Source organism: Cucurbita pepo, chromosome LG02 (genome assembly GCF_002806865.2).
Source record: "Cucurbita pepo subsp. pepo cultivar mu-cu-16 chromosome LG02, ASM280686v2, whole genome shotgun sequence".
Taxonomy (NCBI): domain Eukaryota; kingdom Viridiplantae; phylum Streptophyta; class Magnoliopsida; order Cucurbitales; family Cucurbitaceae; genus Cucurbita; species Cucurbita pepo.
This window is the reverse complement of record NC_036639.1, coordinates 12070797-12088736: the sequence shown is the minus strand read 5'-3', so window position 1 is coordinate 12088736 and position 17940 is coordinate 12070797. Positions and strand designations below refer to the sequence as shown.

The 17940-nt window shown below is 34.6% G+C and overlaps 3 protein-coding genes across 4 annotated transcripts; all 3 read left to right on the top strand.

Moving 5' to 3' along the window:
• The first annotated feature begins 1557 nt into the window (after window positions 1-1557).
• LOC111789246 (exocyst complex component EXO70E2) lies at window positions 1558-4095 on the top strand. 2 transcript variants are annotated; one of them, XM_023669959.1, is made up of 2 exons: window positions 1558-1755; window positions 1902-4095. In XM_023669959.1, exon 2 carries the CDS (start codon window positions 2016-2018, stop codon window positions 3978-3980), a length of 1965 nt encoding a protein of 654 aa, XP_023525727.1. In that variant the 5' UTR covers window positions 1558-1755; window positions 1902-2015; the 3' UTR covers window positions 3981-4095. The 2 variants fall into 2 exon arrangements, with proteins under 2 accessions (XP_023525727.1, XP_023525726.1); XM_023669958.1 differs by having other exon boundaries at window positions 1558-1790.
• Window positions 4096-7794: 3699 nt separating this feature from the next.
• Window positions 7795-13932, top strand: LOC111787885 (uncharacterized hydrolase YugF-like). Its single transcript, XM_023667978.1, has 11 exons — window positions 7795-8137; window positions 8244-8463; window positions 9068-9162; window positions 9260-9357; window positions 9461-9510; window positions 9701-9796; window positions 11320-11409; window positions 11987-12079; window positions 12394-12489; window positions 12993-13058; window positions 13653-13932. Exons 2-11 carry the CDS (start codon window positions 8260-8262, stop codon window positions 13779-13781), a joined length of 1017 nt encoding a protein of 338 aa, XP_023523746.1. The 5' UTR covers window positions 7795-8137; window positions 8244-8259; the 3' UTR covers window positions 13782-13932.
• Window positions 13933-14963: 1031 nt separating this feature from the next.
• On the top strand, window positions 14964-17677 carry LOC111787883 (ribosome biogenesis protein WDR12 homolog; the record flags this gene model as incomplete). The annotated part of the gene is given in 8 exon segments (XM_023667977.1): window positions 14964-15293; window positions 15400-15500; window positions 15756-15862; window positions 16376-16411; window positions 16534-16619; window positions 17179-17237; window positions 17321-17431; window positions 17555-17677. Coding segments are annotated over 8 exon segments (786 nt in total), but the record flags the coding sequence as incomplete, so codon positions are not given.
• Window positions 17678-17940: the final 263 nt, after the last annotated feature.

Below are 17940 nucleotides of genomic sequence, written 5' to 3'. Positions count from 1 at the left end.
TTTTTTTTTTTTTTTTTTTTTTTTNTCGACTCTGTGAACTAGAAATCGTGTCGTCTTCGACCTGACGACACGTATACCCAAGCCTATCGCCCTGCTTTAAGAATAAAGTTTTATAAAACGGAACAGAGAAAGATTTTAGAAGAAAGCAATGTTATAGGCTATAAGTGAAAAATGTAACACAACGGTTTAAATAGCATATAACTAGAGGTTGAAAGAATTGACGACTAGTCGCATCCCCTTACCGTATATTCTGAGGCAATTCAGGTTTTCCAACGCATAGACACTATTCTGCTGAAATGTTATACACTTAAAAAAAATATAATAAGAAACTATACATCATGAAAGCAGTAAAGGAAAGCAGTAAAATGATATATCACAAGGCTTTTGGCATGTAACAGACATGCGACCGTATGTAACACGCCTTGGGACAAGTATGATTGTGACACCAAGCATCTCTCTATCGTTCTTGGTCCAGTCTAATTTTGGTTCTTTTTTTGTCCTAACCCTAAAAAGAATTAATGAACCCTAATTGAAAATTCGATCACGGAAAAATAGAAGTGGTAAACTAATGTTAATATCAAAAGCTTTGTCGGGGGAGGTCAACCTTATGATAATAGCATAATAACGAACTTAAAAAAGTCAATATGACAGGATTAAACCTAAAAAAATATGATCGAACAAACATGAAACAACAGGTCTTTAAAATTTAATATTATTAAGTTATAAGTCTTTAACTAACAACCATTCAAATATAGATATAAACATCAGCATTGAAAATTTCAATACAACGTATTGAGCAAGACATCGACTAACCTATATTTAATCAGATAAAATATGTATGATTGATAACGAGCTAATAACATTAATGTATCTATCTCGTATATTGACCAGTATGGTGTTGACTTCCTTACTTGTTGGTTCAAACTTTATTATTATTTTATTATATTATATATATTTTTAAAATTCGTTTGCAAATATTTTTGTTTTCATAATAACAAAACCATATATTGAGAAAAATATATATTTTTTAAATGAAGAGAGAGAAAATGATAAATGATAAGATAAAAAGCAACTTTGGGCCACGTCGGCCCAACTGATAATGTCCACAAACTTTTTTTTTTCCTCAAAAACCAATCTCTCACCACACATCGGACGAGGGCCGAGCGTTTACAGCTAGCAGATATTATCCGTTCGATCTGTTATGTATAGGCATCAACCTGTTTTAAAAAATATCTACTAAAGAGAATTTTCAGAATGTTTAGTTCTCGTCTCGAACTGACGTCAGATCTCACAAAATATCTATATTATAATTTAATAATAAATGGTTTAGATTCTTTAATTCTTTTAAAATAATAATAAAATTTTAAGTTTATATACTTTGTATATATTATAATTTCGTCCTTTAATTTGTATGATTTAAATATTAATTAAAAAAAANCTCAGCTCATGTACAAGAAATACAAAATGGAAAACCCTGTCGTTGGTCGGTCAACAAGTGGGAATACTGACCATTTCCAAATTTCCGTTTAAATAAATAACCAAAAGCCTCCATTTCCATCACTTTTATATTCCATCCCACGTCCTTCGACGGAAGATCCATCGAAATTCTTGAGTATTTTCCTACAAAAAAGCGAAAAAAGTACCCAAAAAGCTTTAAAATCCGAACACCCAGAACAAAAAAGCTTTGAATTGGAGGAGAGGAAAGTTAGCCGCCATTGTTGGAGCTTCAGCTCTCTCAGATTTGCAGATTCCGAGGTTCTTCCACTTCCTTATTCTCCTCGAACTTCAGGGTTTGTTTCGTTCTAGATCTTTTTCTCTGAATCGATTAGCTGATTTATTAGTTGATTGCTTGAACTTTGATCTTGTTCCTCAAAAACCCTCTTCTAATTTGGTTTCTGCAGGAGTTTTCACTCTGTTTTGAGCTGAATTTGTTGAAGCCTTTTGTTTTTGGTGTCCATTTCTTTGTTGATACTGCTTGTTGTTCTTGGGCTCTGTTTGTTGTTGATTTCTGGCATATGGGGGACTGTGAGTTTATGGGTTCGGATTTAGGAGTAGAGGAGCGGCTAATTGCTGCAGCTAATTGCATTATTAAGGGTTTGAGTTCAAATATAAGCCTTTCAGATGATACAAAGAGCGTTATGGTTGATCTTTGCTCAAAGTTATCATTAATAACCACACAAAATCATCAAATTGGAGTGACCAAAGACAGGGATGTTGGGCTTGTTGATGAGATTGAGAGTAGGCTTAATGTAGTGCAGAAGAAAATCATGGGATGGGAGGCTGATCAGTCTATGATTTGGGACTCGGCTTTCCCGAACGATGCGTGTGAGTATCTGAATGCTGCTGATGATGCCTGGGAATTGGTTGGGAAGCTAGAGAGCTTGTGTTTTGAGGATGAACACGGTTATGAACTTTCGAGGAAGGCGCACGATGTTCTTCAAACGGCTATGGCGAGGCTTGAGGAAGAGTTTAGGCATTTGCTTGCTAAGAGTAGCCTTGAATATGAGCCTGAGAGTATGTCGTCCCATGTAACGGAAGATTCTGTGGAGGAGGGATCGACGAGTTTATATCGAGATGAATCTTTTGAGAGTTCAGTTCGGAGTTGTAGCGTTGGGAGAACGTTGGAGAATTCGATCATTGATTTGGTCAATTCGGATGCGGTTATTGAGCTTAGAGGTATTGCTAATGTTATGTTCAAGGCTGGTTATGATCAGGAGTGTATTCAAGCTTATAATCATCTTCGTCGAGAGGCTTTAAACGAGTGCTTGTCGATGCTTGAAATGGAGAAAATGAGTATTGAGGATGTGCTGAAAATGGATTGGGTTACGTTGAACTCGAAGATCAGGAAATGGAACCGAGCGATGAAGCGATTCGTGCGAGTCTATTTAGCGAGTGAAAAATTCCTTTGTGATCAAGTTTTCGGGGATGAAGGATTGGTTAGTTTGAGTTGTTTTGTCGAATCATCGAAGGCATCAATGCTGCAGCTTCTGAACTTCGGCGAGGCCATGGCTATAGGTCCTCATCCGCCCGAAAAACTGAATCGTATACTCGAAATGTACGAGGTTGTCGGAGAACATCTCTCCGACATCGATACATTATACTGCGATGATGTTGGATATCTTGTTAGAATTGAATATCATGATGTTCTAAATAGTTTAGGTAAATCTGTTACGGCGACATTCCTCGAGTTCGGGAAAGCTATTGCAGCAAACACATCGCCGAACGCATTTGCAGGTGGTGGCATCCATCATCTAACGAAATATGTCATGAATTACCTTCTGATTCTTACAGACTATGGCGACTCCCTCAACGTGCTCCTCGGAGACGGTGAAGATGTATATCCTAATTCACCATCGTCCTCTGAGAATCCAAGTCGAGAAGAAGAAAAAGAAGGCGAGTTCTCTCCGATGGCTCGCCATTTTCGATCGGTTGCTACAATTCTAGAGAGCAACCTCGAAGAGAAGTCGAAGCAATACAAAGATCCAGCTCTACAGCACTTCTTTTTGATGAACAATATACATTACATGGCTCAAAAGGTTCGAGGTTCGGAGCTAAGCCAGATATTCGGGGAGGATTGGGTTCGAAAACGTTACATGAACTTCCAGCAGCATGTATTAAACTACAAGAGGGCGAGTTGGAATTCAATAGTGTTATACCTTATGGAGGACGGGGTTCAACATCCGGGTTCTAATTCAGTGTCGAGAAACGTGCTGAAAGAGAGGCTGCGTAGCTTCAATGTCGCGTTCGAAGAGATCTACAAAACTCAAACGTCATGGATCATTCACGACTCTCGGCTTCGAGACGACCTGAGAATCTCGACGTCGCTCCAAGTGATCCCGGCGTACCGAGCGTTCTTTGGAAGATGTAATAATCATGTAAGTGACAAGCTGATCAAGTACACTCCGGATGATTTGGAGGGATTCCTTCTTGATCTGTTTGAGGGATCTCCAAAATCACTGGCCAACACCAACCGGAGATGATCATTCCCAACTTCTTTCTTATTATTCACTCTACCCTTTTAACTGTTTCTCAACAGATTCATCCTTGTAATTTTTGGTTTTATTTTATTATTAGAATAAAATTAATTCTATATAATTCTTTTTTTAAATTAAATTTATGAACCCAAAAAAAAAAAAAAATCCACACGGATTTCTATATTAAATTTTAAAATAAATAATAATTACTGATCATTTAGTGGTGAATACAGATTTAAGAATGAGAAATGGAATTGGGATTGAACCGTTCAATCTTCATGCACAACCTTTAAATAGAATACAAGATACTAAATAATATCTACAAAGAAAATACTAACTAAATCCTGATAATAAAATAAAATATACTACTATTCAAATTCAACTGATTACGAATATTTAAGATATATTTCCTAACTAATATATTCTTCAAGATTAAGAATATCATATATTTTATAATTGCACTAAATTCTGACCGCAGGCTCATTGAATAGGCAAAATTTTAAATTTGGTGGGTAGGAGAGGAGAACGGAATATTTCTTATAAACCTCTATTTAGTGGACGCGTTTTAAAATCTTGAGGGAAAGTCTTATGAAATTAACAAAATTAATTTTTCAGTTCCGAAGTTGAATATATATTAATAAAATAATAATTTCATTTTAAAAAAATAATAAATTAATAATAATAATAAAAAGATAATGTTTAACAAATTTCAACATTTTTTTTTTATGAATTAACTTAATTGATAATTTTAAAATATTAAAATAAAGAGAAGCCGTAGAGATTAAAACAAGGGAAAAAAAACTTGTTTTTATTTTTATTTTTATTTGAAGAAATTAAAAGATTTAAAAATGAAAGAAAAAGCCCAAAAGAAAGTTGGGGGTATAAAAGTAAATTCAATAGCCAGTAATGGGTCAAAATGGGCTTTTCAGGTCAATGTTTTCGGAATCTCGTTGACTTTGAGTTCCACCAGCCTTTAATAATTTGACGCGTCTGGTCCAGCAGGATATGGTCAAACGACGTCGTTGTATCCAGAATGTTCACCTCCTATGTACTTTTGTGTTTGATCCAATCCAACGTTATCATCTTGATTTGTTGGGTTTTCTTTAAAATTGTCGTTGTCTAATTAAGGAGATGATCGTGTGTTTATAAGTAAATAATACTATTTCTATTGGTACGAGATATTTTGGAGAAACAAAAAACAAAGTCATGAGATCTTCTACTCAAAGTGGACAATATCATATCATAGTGGAGGTTCGTGATTCCTAACAGATACTTGTATGAAAAATGCAATGTCGATTATATCATTTCACTGGTTCATTATACTTGTTCTATATAGTTTGTCACTTGTTCTTATAGTTTAAGCTTGATTTTTCAGATTTTTTTTGGGTTTTTGACTTTAGCATGCACGAGAGAATAATTTTAGTCAACTATTTTAAAAATCAGATCGTTACTCTCCAAATTTAAAATGAAAATGTTAAAGAGCCTCTGCACTCTAGATTTGAAGAGGCATAAATTGATGTAACGACACTATTTTTCTATTAAAAATACGGTCATCGACGACCATAAGAGAAGCAATTGCAAACAGTTGAAGGAATATGAACAACAAGTTAAATGGAAGTTTTGTAAACTCTCGATCTTTGTTGTATTCGTTCGGTCTCATGAACATCGCTAGTTTGATCGAGAAATTCAATTGCATTCCACCTTCAAATTAAGGGTGTGATAGTCTTTTCACACGCATTTCATATATATTTTAATTTATTAGAACTTTACAATAAACCGTCAAATCATACATTTCTGCATTCGGCGTGTATATGATGTGAGTGTAGTCCTTTTGATTTTATTCCAAATATGATCATGGTCCGTTTCAATGCCTTTACCACTTTTGGGCTTTCTTAAATAAAATTAAAGTATGAAAAATTTATTTTTAAAATTTTAAAAATACCCTTAATACTTTATTTTAAAAAATACTCTTATATTTTAAAAATTATTTCAAAATAATATTAATATTCTTCAACTTAAAAACAAAAAAAATCATAGTCGAGAAGTTGAAATGCCACTTCGTTCCGGAATTAAAAGGCATGTGATTGACGGTAAAGTAATGGTGACAGTTGAAGGAAGGCGAGCAGCAACGAGGAACGGAGGGAGCTAAACGATGGCAGTAACAAAGTACGTCGGAGGGAAGAGAGAAATTTTAACTAAAAAAAAATCGATTCAAATAAAATAGTCCAATTCAAGGTCGGATCGATTATTAATTGTCAAAAATAATTTCAAAAACGGAAATAAAAAAAATAAAAAAAAATAAAAAAAATCCTATTTTCCACCTTCAAAATGAAAGTGGAACAGTCTTCTCACACAACACGACACCTTCGTTTGTTGGAACATTAAATCAATGAATTTAATAATGATAGTACAAATGGTCCTTTTCATTATAATCTATTTTGAGCTTTCTTAAATAAATTAATGTTAGAATTTAATCTTTATAATTCTAAAAATTAAAATTTTATTTCTATAATTTATAATTAGAAAATATAACCAATAATATCCATACAAAATCAATATAATAATACTAATTAATTTACACAATAATAATAGTGAAAGTAAAAAAAAATAATAATTATATATAATATATATATTTTTTGCTAAGAAAATTATTGGGCATTTTATTTATTAATATTATTTTTTGTGGAGAGGAATAGTTTGAAGGGCCCGTCCACGGCACGTGAAATAAAATCTCATAAAGGTGTCTGGAAAGAGGAAAATATATTTTATTTTTCCAAAAATAATATTATTCTCAGAGAAAAATTACAATATAATTTTGTGGGAAACAAAAATAAAAAATATTATTTCTTATAAATGACTTCTCGTCTCGACAAAATTTAGTAGGTGGACATTAAATATTAGTTTGAAAATTAATAATTTAAAAATTAAAAAACTTAATGCATATTATTAATATTATCATCGAGGCTTAATGTACTTAGATAATGTACTTAAATGTAAAGTGATATTTTAATATAAATATGGAAGTATATTAACCAAAATGATATTTTAATAAATATTTATTTTCAATGGACGTAAATTTTGAATATTTATTCAACTTAAAATTATCTACCTTTAAAGATGAGGTAGGTATAATTTCCTAATATAATTTTTTTTATCATTTAATAAAAATAATAATGGTCGAGATTTAAATGGTAAATATACTTATACACATAGTGTAATATATTTTACACTTTTGATTATAAGGTTGTTGGATGATGAAAGTCCCACGTCCGCTAATTTAGGGAATGATCATCAGTTTATAATAAAAGAATACTATCTCCATTGGTACGAGGTCTTTTGGGGAAACCCAGAGCAAAGCCATGGGGTGTTATGCTCAAAGTAAACAATATCAACTATTGTAGAGAGTCGTGTTCGTCTAACATGGTATCAGAGTCGTGCCCTAAACTTAGTCGTGTCAATAGATTGGTAAATCCTCAAATGTCGAACAAAGGACTCCAAAAGAAAAGGAGTCGAGCCTCCTCGAAGGCATAGTAAAAAATGACTAAGACAAAGAGTCGAGCCTCAATTGAGGGGAGACGTACTTTGTTCGAGGGGAGGTGTTGGATGATGAAAGTCACACATCAGCTAATTTAGGGAATGATAATGAGTTTATAATCAAGGAATACTATATCCATTTGTATGAGAAAGTAAAATTATGAGAGCTTATGCTCAAAGTGGATAATATTATACCATTGTGGAGAGGGGTGAACACACAGTTTTATTTTTTATTTTTCTTTCATAATTTTATTGTTGGTAGGTAAGATTATGAACACAAATAAGAGATACTATTTTTTTTAGATTTTTTGGAAAAATAAGAAACGAGGCCATGAGAAATATTCTGTAAGTGGTTGCATAATCTTCCCATTAGAACGTGCTACGCCGACAATTCATTAAGATCAAACCAAAACCAGGGCATTGTTCATTGCCATTTCTGCCACCTTAATTAATCTGCAACCATGTTGTTTACTCGTTCATGGCGGTTCAGTGGAAGCAGTCTGCAGAAGCTTTGAATTGCCATTTTTATTTAGCAGCTTAAGTTCCCGAAAGAGGTTACAGAAGCAGAAGAAGAACTTAGCTGACGCAACTCGAGCTCGTGTATGGTAGAAATCAAGCGCCAACGCATCGTACAGTCTGACTTTGTCTTCTTCTTCTTCTTCTTCATTTTACTTCCATGGTGCCCTTTTTTTAGTGATGTTGATGCAATCTCTATTTCTGGCTTTCATTCTTCAGTTTTAGTCGTCGAACCATGATTTTGAAGTGGGGGTTCCCCTCATTGGCGCTTCACCAGCTTACGAGAACGCCGTTGTCCGCGAAATGTGAAGGTCTTGGCATTGGAGATGTCTTCTCTGATGGAAACTGTGGTGGTTTCCCTTCGTTTCTTCCTAAAGAGGTCGGTAAAATCAAAGATCCATTTGCTAGAACCATGGCTCGCAAAATCGAGAGGCTACCGGTAAAACGCTTTCTCTTTCACTATTCTTTCTCTCCTTGTGTTTTATTCGATGAAATCAATGGTGCATTGATCTTACACCGAGGAGTTTGCTTTTGTTTCTCCTAGTTTCTGCTTCTTCAGTGTCTTATTCGGTTTCTTCTTCGTTTTGAATTGTTTTGGTTTTGTCTGCCTTTTTATTTTATCGAGTGGTTTGAAGATGAAATTGAAGTATGGTAAAGCACTGTGACGATCATTGTTCTTGTTAGAGACGTCTCTCTCGCCGGCTTATTTTTTCCTCTCTTGATTTGATCTTTGTGATTTTCGAGCAACGTCTGTTTCCTGTAGTATTAAACCAAAAACAACCATGGAATTTCTCGTCGTGATAATCGCCTTTCTCGTGTATACTGCGTCGTCTGAGAAGGAATCGAGCTATAAGATTCGTTTACAATGTGATTTCTACTGCTTAGAAACTGGACTCGAATTTACTTCGCCATTGTACGTTGGGAATCCATTACGAGAGATTTGGAGATGGGTGGATTTCTTTCCCGACCCACTGTGTCACTTCTCGTGTTTATTGAAGATTATTTGCACTACGATCCTTTATACTACTTGTCCCTTCTTGCAGATCACATTATCAGAAACTCGCCTTATGAGCAGCTGCGTTAAATCAGTAACAAGAAGCAAGAAGAGTCCAGTGGTTCTACTCCATTGCTTTGACAGGTCTGTTATGGAATCATCAAGATTTGTTCTATTAATTTTTTACATATGTACTGTTTCCATTTAACGTGGTATGTGTTCATTGCTTTTTATCACACAGTTCTTGTTTGGAATGGAGTTATGCGTTTCCTCTTCTTGAAGAGGCTGGACTAGAAACGTGGGCTGTTGATGTTCTTGGATGGGGCTTTTCTGACTTGGGTGAGTTCATTTGTTTATATTTTCTGCTTCCTAATTGTATTTTATAAACTCTAAAAACGTTTCTCACGCTTATATGTTTCCTGATTATACTAATGTATACTAGATAGTCTTCCTCCATGTAATGTGCAAACAAAGCGCTCTCATCTGTACCAGGTTAATCACTTTACCTTCTTCACATTGCTTTGGTTATAAGGATTATTGGGGTCTCGATTTATTCATGTGTCTGAAAAGTGCTTGAAACTTGGAGAATGATCATTCTTTGTGAAGTTTTATTTGTTGATGTAATGGCTTGGATTCACAACAGTAGTTTTGGACTATAATTAAATTTTAATTTGGGTTTTAGTTTTGGAAGTCCTACATCAAGAGGCCAATGGTGTTAGTTGGACCAAGCCTTGGTGCAGCTGTTGCACTTGACTTTGCAGTTAATCATCCGGAAGCTGTAAGTATTTATTTTCTATCTAGCCTAGAGTAATGCAAGCATACTGAGAATTTGTGCATGAAGAATGTGAACAATGTAGTTCGAGCTCGCATATCACATGATTACTTTATCCTTAGATGTGCAAGAAATGAAGGAAACTGCGTTATTATCGCCAATGAACTGTTGGATATCACTTATTATCATTGCAGCTCTTTTATTTTGATTATGTATGAGATGAAGGATACTGTGTTCTGATATGTTTTTTTTTATTCTGAGAACTCGATACCATATACAAGTTCCAACAAATAGTGGTTCGACTTATAGTGAAGCTTATGTCCATTAGGCTTTTCCTCGAGAAGTTCACTGTAAGTCTGTAACACTCCTCTTGCCAGTGAGAATCAAAACGTACGGAACCTTTTTTCTTCTGCTTTCTTTTCAGGCTGAAAAGAAATTCCAGTTCTTTTCTGTGTTAGTTCTCAATCCCATCAATTTCCTTTCTAGACACACCTCATTACAAGTTCAAACCAACAAGAAGAAGGAAATTTCAAAAACCTCCAGACACAGACTAACAAGTATGTCACAAAGACCCAATTTCAAAATACTCGCTATGAAGTTCTCTCACAAAAATAATGAGGAAATTGAAGTTGAGGAATAGGGTATGGGGAATTTTATTTAGAGAAGAGACAGAGTAAAAAAGGATTTGGAGGAGAAGGTTGGCTGGTAAGGTTGGGTTAACTCTGACCACTGGATCGAGGTTAACAGATCCAAGGGAGGAGATAAATTGTGGGAAATTAAGGGGAAAAACGGAAAACCATTCTGGTAAGGGATTTGGATCTGGAGTGTCTAAAAGAGAAACAACCTTGCGTGGACGTTGCGCATGCGAGCCAAAAGCTTGTCTAGAAGTGGAAAAACTCTTGCCTGGAGGTTTCACATGTGTCACAAGCATGTCTGCAAGTGGAAAAACTCTTACGTGGGTTTTCACAAGTACATAAGCATGTCTGGAAATGGAAAAAACTCTTACGCGGAGGTTTCACATTTGAGTCACGAGCATGTCTGGAAGTAACAAAGGGGGTGCATGTATCAGATGTGATGTGTGAGCATAGGGCCTAAAACTAGCGCTTTTTTTAATACAGCTCTTCCATGTGTCGCCTGCTGGTCATAGCGATTGAGTTTGCTGCCATACATATTGCCTCATCGGCCTACCATGCCATATTGCAATGTCATTGGCCAATTTAATTTCTAGTTTACAACAGGTGGATGTTTAGAATTGAAAATTTATACATAGCACCATCCTTCAGGGTGCTTTCTAATTGATCTTGATAATATATGCTTGCCAAATTATCTCATTAAAAGTTTATGTGAAACAAAGGCATCAAACTTATAGAAACAAAGGTCCTTGCAGCCTGGAAATTCTAGACCCGGAATCATCTTCCAGGCTCTTAAGTTTGTTCCATCTTCTACTTTTTATTTTTTACTGTTCTTTACGGTTCTAGACGATCTCTGTCAGGTTTTAGTGGTAAAATTTTTTAATGACTGTTTCACAGGTGGAAAAGCTGGTTTTGATCAATGCTTGTGTGTATAGCAACTGCACTGGGCATCCTACAAAGCTGCCGAAAGTGGTAGCATATGCTGGGGTAGGTCTCCATGGCACATAACGTAGTGCATGCCAGTAATTAATTTGCCATTTCTTTTCTTGTAAACTTCATTACTTTTACAGATTACAATTTAACAATTTTAAACTACTTTTGGAAGATATGAAAAATTGGCTAAGTCAACAACTTTTTTAAGCTCTTATTGCCTTCTTAACAAAATTGTTTACTCTGTATTGCGTTATCTTGTTAAATTTTTGTTTTACTAAACACTTCTCATTTGCAATAATACTTTCAAGCATGTGAATTCAATACTAGAAAAAGAAACGCCATGACATAACTCTTTCCATAACCTTTTATTTTTTATTTTTGCCAACTAGGATATCTATGTGGTTAAGGCATCCGAATTTTCTCTAGGAGATTTGTAGATTTAAATTTCCGCCTAACATGTGATTTAATATTCTTGAGGAGTTATTAACGAAGCAAACTACGTATGCAGATTTGACTTCCTTTACTCTTCAAATAAGATTTAAGTGCTTGATTTTAGGAAATGTCTGTCATGATGACAGGCCCCGAAGCTTGTATAGCGCTGACAGGTACTCTTTAACGAATTGTATATCAGGTTTCTTTGTTGAAAAGCATCCCATTGCGCCTCTTAGCAAATAAGTTAACCTTCAATGAACTTTCACTTGCTCGAAATGTAGAATGGACGAATGTAAGTTTCTCTTGTATCCTTCGTGTATAAGACTTCTTTTGAATATGCCATTAAATAAGGCATTAACCTACAATCTCAGACACTTCGTTGGCTGATGGATGGTCTCTTTCTTTTCCCTGCCGTCGTCTTTTGATCTTTTCGTTTATAACTCAAGTATTTTCAATTCCATCAAATCCTTCTTGACCGTAACAAAATGTATTTGTCATAAATATGAAAGTGGGATATTTCTTGTTTAGATGCAGATTTCCTATCTTGTTTAGTTGGTGGGTGATGACATGCCAATCTACTTACAATATTGTTATTGTACGGATTAGGTCGGCCGTTTACATTGTCTATTGCCTTGGTGGGAAGATGCAACTGTTAATTTTATGTACAGCGGAGGCTACAATGTAGTTTCTCTGATTAAACAGGTATATCAATCAATAGCCATTACGATGCTGGAATTTTAACTCATTTTTGGATCTCTTTTTATTAAATCTGAGTTTCATTTGCTGAAATATTCTGAGAAATTAAATTAAACTTTTCCATCAGTATTTCCAATGATATAAACCTTGGTTTTTGGATAATGAAGGGCCAAATCAGAAATAGTAGGACCATGTTGTGGGGTAATTTTTTCATGGTGTTTGGCTGCCTTCTTGATTAGTATTTTTCCTTTTCCTTTCAAAACTATGATTAGAATAGCTGTCAGATTGTAACATTATATTCAAACCTACTCCTAAACATAATCTAGAAATATTAGCTGAACCTGCGACCACAGTAGTTTGGGATTCTTGAGTTCAAATGAAACATCATGGTTAAAAGCTGATTAATTTTTCAAATATTATACATTGTATAGGCTCAGGTGATAGATAGTTCCTGTCCTTGCTGTATGATAACGTTATATTTACATTGTTCTCTGTACTTAAATCAATAGGTCAAGCACAGAGCACTCGTCATTGCAGGCGAAGATGACAGAATTATTCGCTATAAAGATGCAGTGGTGAGTTTTGATTTCTACAAATGAACTTAAAATCTATAAATAAAGATAGGAAACAAAGTCCATTTGAAAGAAACTATGATATCCCACATCAGTTGAAGAAGGGAACGAAGCACTCTTTAAAAGGGTGTGTAAACCTCTTCCTAGCGGCAAACACATTTAAAAATCTTGAGGGGAAATTCGAAAAGGAAATCCCAAAGATGATAATATCTGCTAGCGGTGGGCTTGAGTTGTTACAGAAATCATCTATTATGTTAAATTGCTAAGCTTTTCATTTCATGGTTCTTGAACTTTCAAACCTTCTTGTTTTCTTCTTCTTCTTCTTTTTTTTTCCTGAACTTCACACAAAAATCCAATTTAGTCCTTGTGAATGTTCTATAAGTTATTTATTAGAAGCTTAACACAGAAAAGGACATTTATTTCCTTTTAAAATTTTCTTCTATGAATAGATGACTACATAAATGAGTATTTGAAGCCACGTTGGTAGGGTTTTGTTTTCCTTTCTCTTGAACTGTTTGCTTGTCAAAATAACAACTCGTGGACTGTTTTTGCCGACAAAATGTGCTTGGACAGTGATATTGTTGTTTGGTTTTGCAGAGACTGCACTGTGAACTACCAAATGCAATAATGCGAATAATAACAGACAGTGGCCATCTGCCCCATGTTGACAGTCCTGCTTCTGTTTCAAAGCTTATTACAGAGTTTGTGTTTCATGATTCCTGCTAGGAATTCTCCATATATATACACACATATTACCTATCTTATTGTTATAAGGTTAGTTATGAGAACTATTGTATATAATCTTTAGAAAAGTCGCAAATAATTGATTATAACCTCTTTCACCTTAAATTTCTCCACTTCTTTTGTAGTGGGTAAATTAGGGCTTATTTAGAAAAGTGGTAGTGTTTTACAGTACTTTGGTATAGAAAGGAGCTGGCCTAAAACTAATTACAAAAAGAGGGGTAAATTTGTTGGGTTGATTCTTTTGGAGAGGTAATTCCCTTTGCTTTGTCGCATTCGGAATTGGAGTGTGTTTGTTTGAAAGACCCTAGATGATTGATTGGATAACCCGTATTGGTAGTCGTTGAAATGCTCCTCTTAAATAGATGCATCCCTTTTGGAAAATGGTGTCATAAAGATTTCTTATATAGACATGTAGCGTGTCGATTAGAAGCTTAAAGATAGACTACTTTTCAAGTGAATTTACAAAAGAGTATTGGGAGTGGGGATCAAGTGAATTACAAGAGTACTGGAGTGGGGATCAAGCTCCAGCCTTGAAACAACAGTTCGGGGATTGACCTATGCTACTACCAAGCTCAAGCAAGAGATGACAATAACCAAAACTTCGATACTCAAAAAAAAAAAAAAATTGTCCTATAAGAGACATTTACAGCATTTTATATGATAATTATTCCACTTTTAATATTTATATTGTAGTTATTAGTTTTATAAGAGACATTTACAGCATTTTATATGATAATCATTCATAAAAATTGTCCAAAAAATAATTAGTTCTTTCTAGTGACAGCTCCAAAAAAAAAGACAGATTGTCCTATTATACATCTCTTTTGATTTAATTATATTAAATACGAAAATTTAAATAAAAAAAATGCTACAATTAAAATAAATTTGACCATTGCATTTTAAATAATACCTGAAATTAGTCTCTACAATTAATTTATTATTAATTTTTCTTTACACAAAAATCAGTATATATTTATTTTTATCTCGAAGGTCACTTTTTACATAAAAATTACTGCTATAGTGTAACTAATTTCGATAAATATTAAATCCGTAGAAACTAATTTTAAAAATTTATTAAAATGATTTTTTTTAACCCAAAAAAATGAAGATAAAAGTTGAACCGGTGCCGGTCCAACCGGAGTTTTCTTTTCTTGAAATTGAAAACGTAAAATGAAAAACCCCTAGGTTTGGAAAGTAGGGTTTTTGAACGAACTCCATACTTCGTAGCATCTTGTCTGTAAACTCTTGCTTCTCAACCTCTCTGCAACTCGGGATTCTGCTCTATACGTTTCTTGCTTCAGTTTTTGGATTTTCAATTCGCAGAGGTAGCGATGGATATCGATGGGGTTTCGGAAGACAGTTCTCGTCGAATTCAAGTGCGCTTTATCACGAAACTTAAGGCCCCTTGCAGAGTTCCGACGAACGCCATTGCCATTCCCTCTAACCTAACCAGACTGGGTCTTTCCACCGTTGTTAACAATCTTCTTTTAGCTGGTATGTTCTATAATCTTTTCTGCTATGTCGTCTGGTTATTTGCTGTTCGACTTGAACGTTGTTTCTTTGCTTTATATTAACTCCTTTGGTTTAAATTTCTCTATAGGGAATCCTGAGTGGGAAGCAGAACCTTTTGATTTTCTAATTGATGGCGAGTTTGTTAGAATGTCGTTGGAGCAATTCCTTCTTGCCAAGGGCATATCGGCGGTGAGAATTTAACTGTTTCGGGCGACTCTTATTTTTATCATTGCTTAGTTCTTAAGTTGTATGAAAGGAAATAAATGAACTTTTGAACTCCTAGAATACAAGTTTGTTTACATGGAATATGTTATGTTGAAGACGTAATCTAACCCGAATTCGAGTTATGATTTGTTATGAGTGATAGCCTTCATCAGTCTCTCTTTTTCGTTCGATTTTCGTATTTCACTGACCTTCCTGACCTTTTATTTGGGCCTAAAATAGGAAAAAGTATTGGAAATTGAGTACATTAAGGCTGTTGTCCCCCGAAGGGAGGAAGAGCCTTCTGTTCACGATGACTGGGTCAGTGCAGTTGATGGGTCTCATTCCGGGTAAGCATGTGGATGCAATATCTACTTAGTTAATTGTAATACTCTAGATGATCCATGATTCTCATTGTTACTTGCATATCAATTTTTTTTAAGTTCAGTAACCATGCTTCAATTTAAAATTCTTTCGAGTTCTGAAGATTTATTGTTTACATCTCTGTTTAGTGGTAATGACTGACGTCAGTTTTCCACCTCTTGGATTAGTCTGTCCAAGTGTTAAATAAAGATAAAGACTAACACAATGAACCATTTTTTGTTCTAAGCTGGTGTATTTTATCGCTGCATGTAGCACATCATAGTGTAAATTATTGAATGTGCATACTATGTGTTACTTGTTTGTGTTGAATCTTTTTTTCAGCAGTAACAGCTTACATACACACATTAAACTGTTACTGCTGTATCATTACAATTAGGATTCAAATTAGTTTGTAGACACGTCTTATTAAAAGAAGTAATTTAATCTTATACATACTTATATACATACAATCTGAATTTATACTCACTCGTATTTTGTAGGTTCATTTTGACAGGTTGTTATGATGGCTTAGGAAGGTAATCTCTAATTTTTTGTAATATTCTTTTAGTACTTGAAGAAACCCACGAATTGAGCAGCCTTTGCTACTATTGTTTCATGAATTGGATGTTAGCTAAAAGCTTCTACGATTGTTTCTTAGGGTTTGGGAATCTGCAGGATTGTGTACACATATTCTTGAAGGTCACAAGGACGCCATATCTTCTGTTTGTGTTGTTAATCCTGAAGGTATTTACTTAAATTGTTAGCTCTTACAACATGATCCACGCTGAACAATGCTTTGCCAGTTGTTTTAGCTTTTAATTGTTTTCCATATCAAACTTATCGTTATTTCTTGTTAACACCTGGTGTCAGAATGTTGTGTGTGTTAATATATTGGAAATTTTGAATCACTTTTATGTGTGAGAAATTTTGATTCAAAATTTGTTGTACATGCTGAAGCACTTCAACGTTCCAAGGTTCTTTGACTCAAGTTTTCTCCTCTGAAAGTGCTAGAATTCCTTATGTCTGGATTTCTATTTTCTTGTGCATGCGGTGGTGTTTGCCGTGTATTATCTAGATCCTATCCATTTTAGAGACATTTAATCTATGGTTCTAAGAACTTGTGGCTCTAAACTATCTCTGATTTGCCAGTAAAATACCACTCTTTTTCTAATTTATTATATTGGATTATTTTAGTAAAATGTGGTGATCTAATTCAAGTTTATATTTCAATTTTCAATTCTTATTACACTCTCTAGTCTAGTCTCTATGTTTGTTTTATTAATTCTTGCCCATGCTAATACAGAAGCAGCTAGTGTCACTCTTGCCACTGCTTCAAAGGATCGAACACTTAGGCTGTGGAAGGTAACTTCGAGAAAGTACTGCTTTAAAGGTGGACTGATGTCATTGATAATTAAAAACAATTTTTTTTTTGTTTCCACTTGAAGTATTCAAAAGACGATAGGGATAGCAACCCTACCAAGATAAGACCATTCAAAATATTGAAAGGACATAGATTGTCTGTACAAAGTGTTGCATCACAGAAATCTGGAGACCTGGTATAATCTCATTCTTATAGCTGTGCTGTATTTTTTTCATTTCTTCCAAGTAAAGAGTGAGTTACAACCGTCTACTTACATCTCTAGCTCATAATACTTGGATCTTTTTATTATGTAATTTAGATCTGTTCAGGTTCTTGGGATTGCACAATCAATTTATGGCAAACGGATGAAACTCATTCTGAAGGCGACGTCTCCATTAAAAAGAGAAGAAAGAATGACCAGGTTGAAGAATCTCAGTTAGAGGTAAAACGTAGTTTTTGTTTTCTTTCAAGTTAATTTGGCTAGACATCATGTTATGTTGCACGACACCATATTAGTTTACCACTGGAGAACATGTACTGTGAAGCTCCAGTTTCAAGGGGATGATGGAAAATGAAGATTTTGGTAATGAACTAAGCATAAGGAATGCCTCAATACTAGTTAAATATTTAAGTTCGTTGAATGGTCATAGGTCGAGTCACGTTGTGACTAGAATTCTCACCCAAACCCCCCCCCCCCCCCCCCCC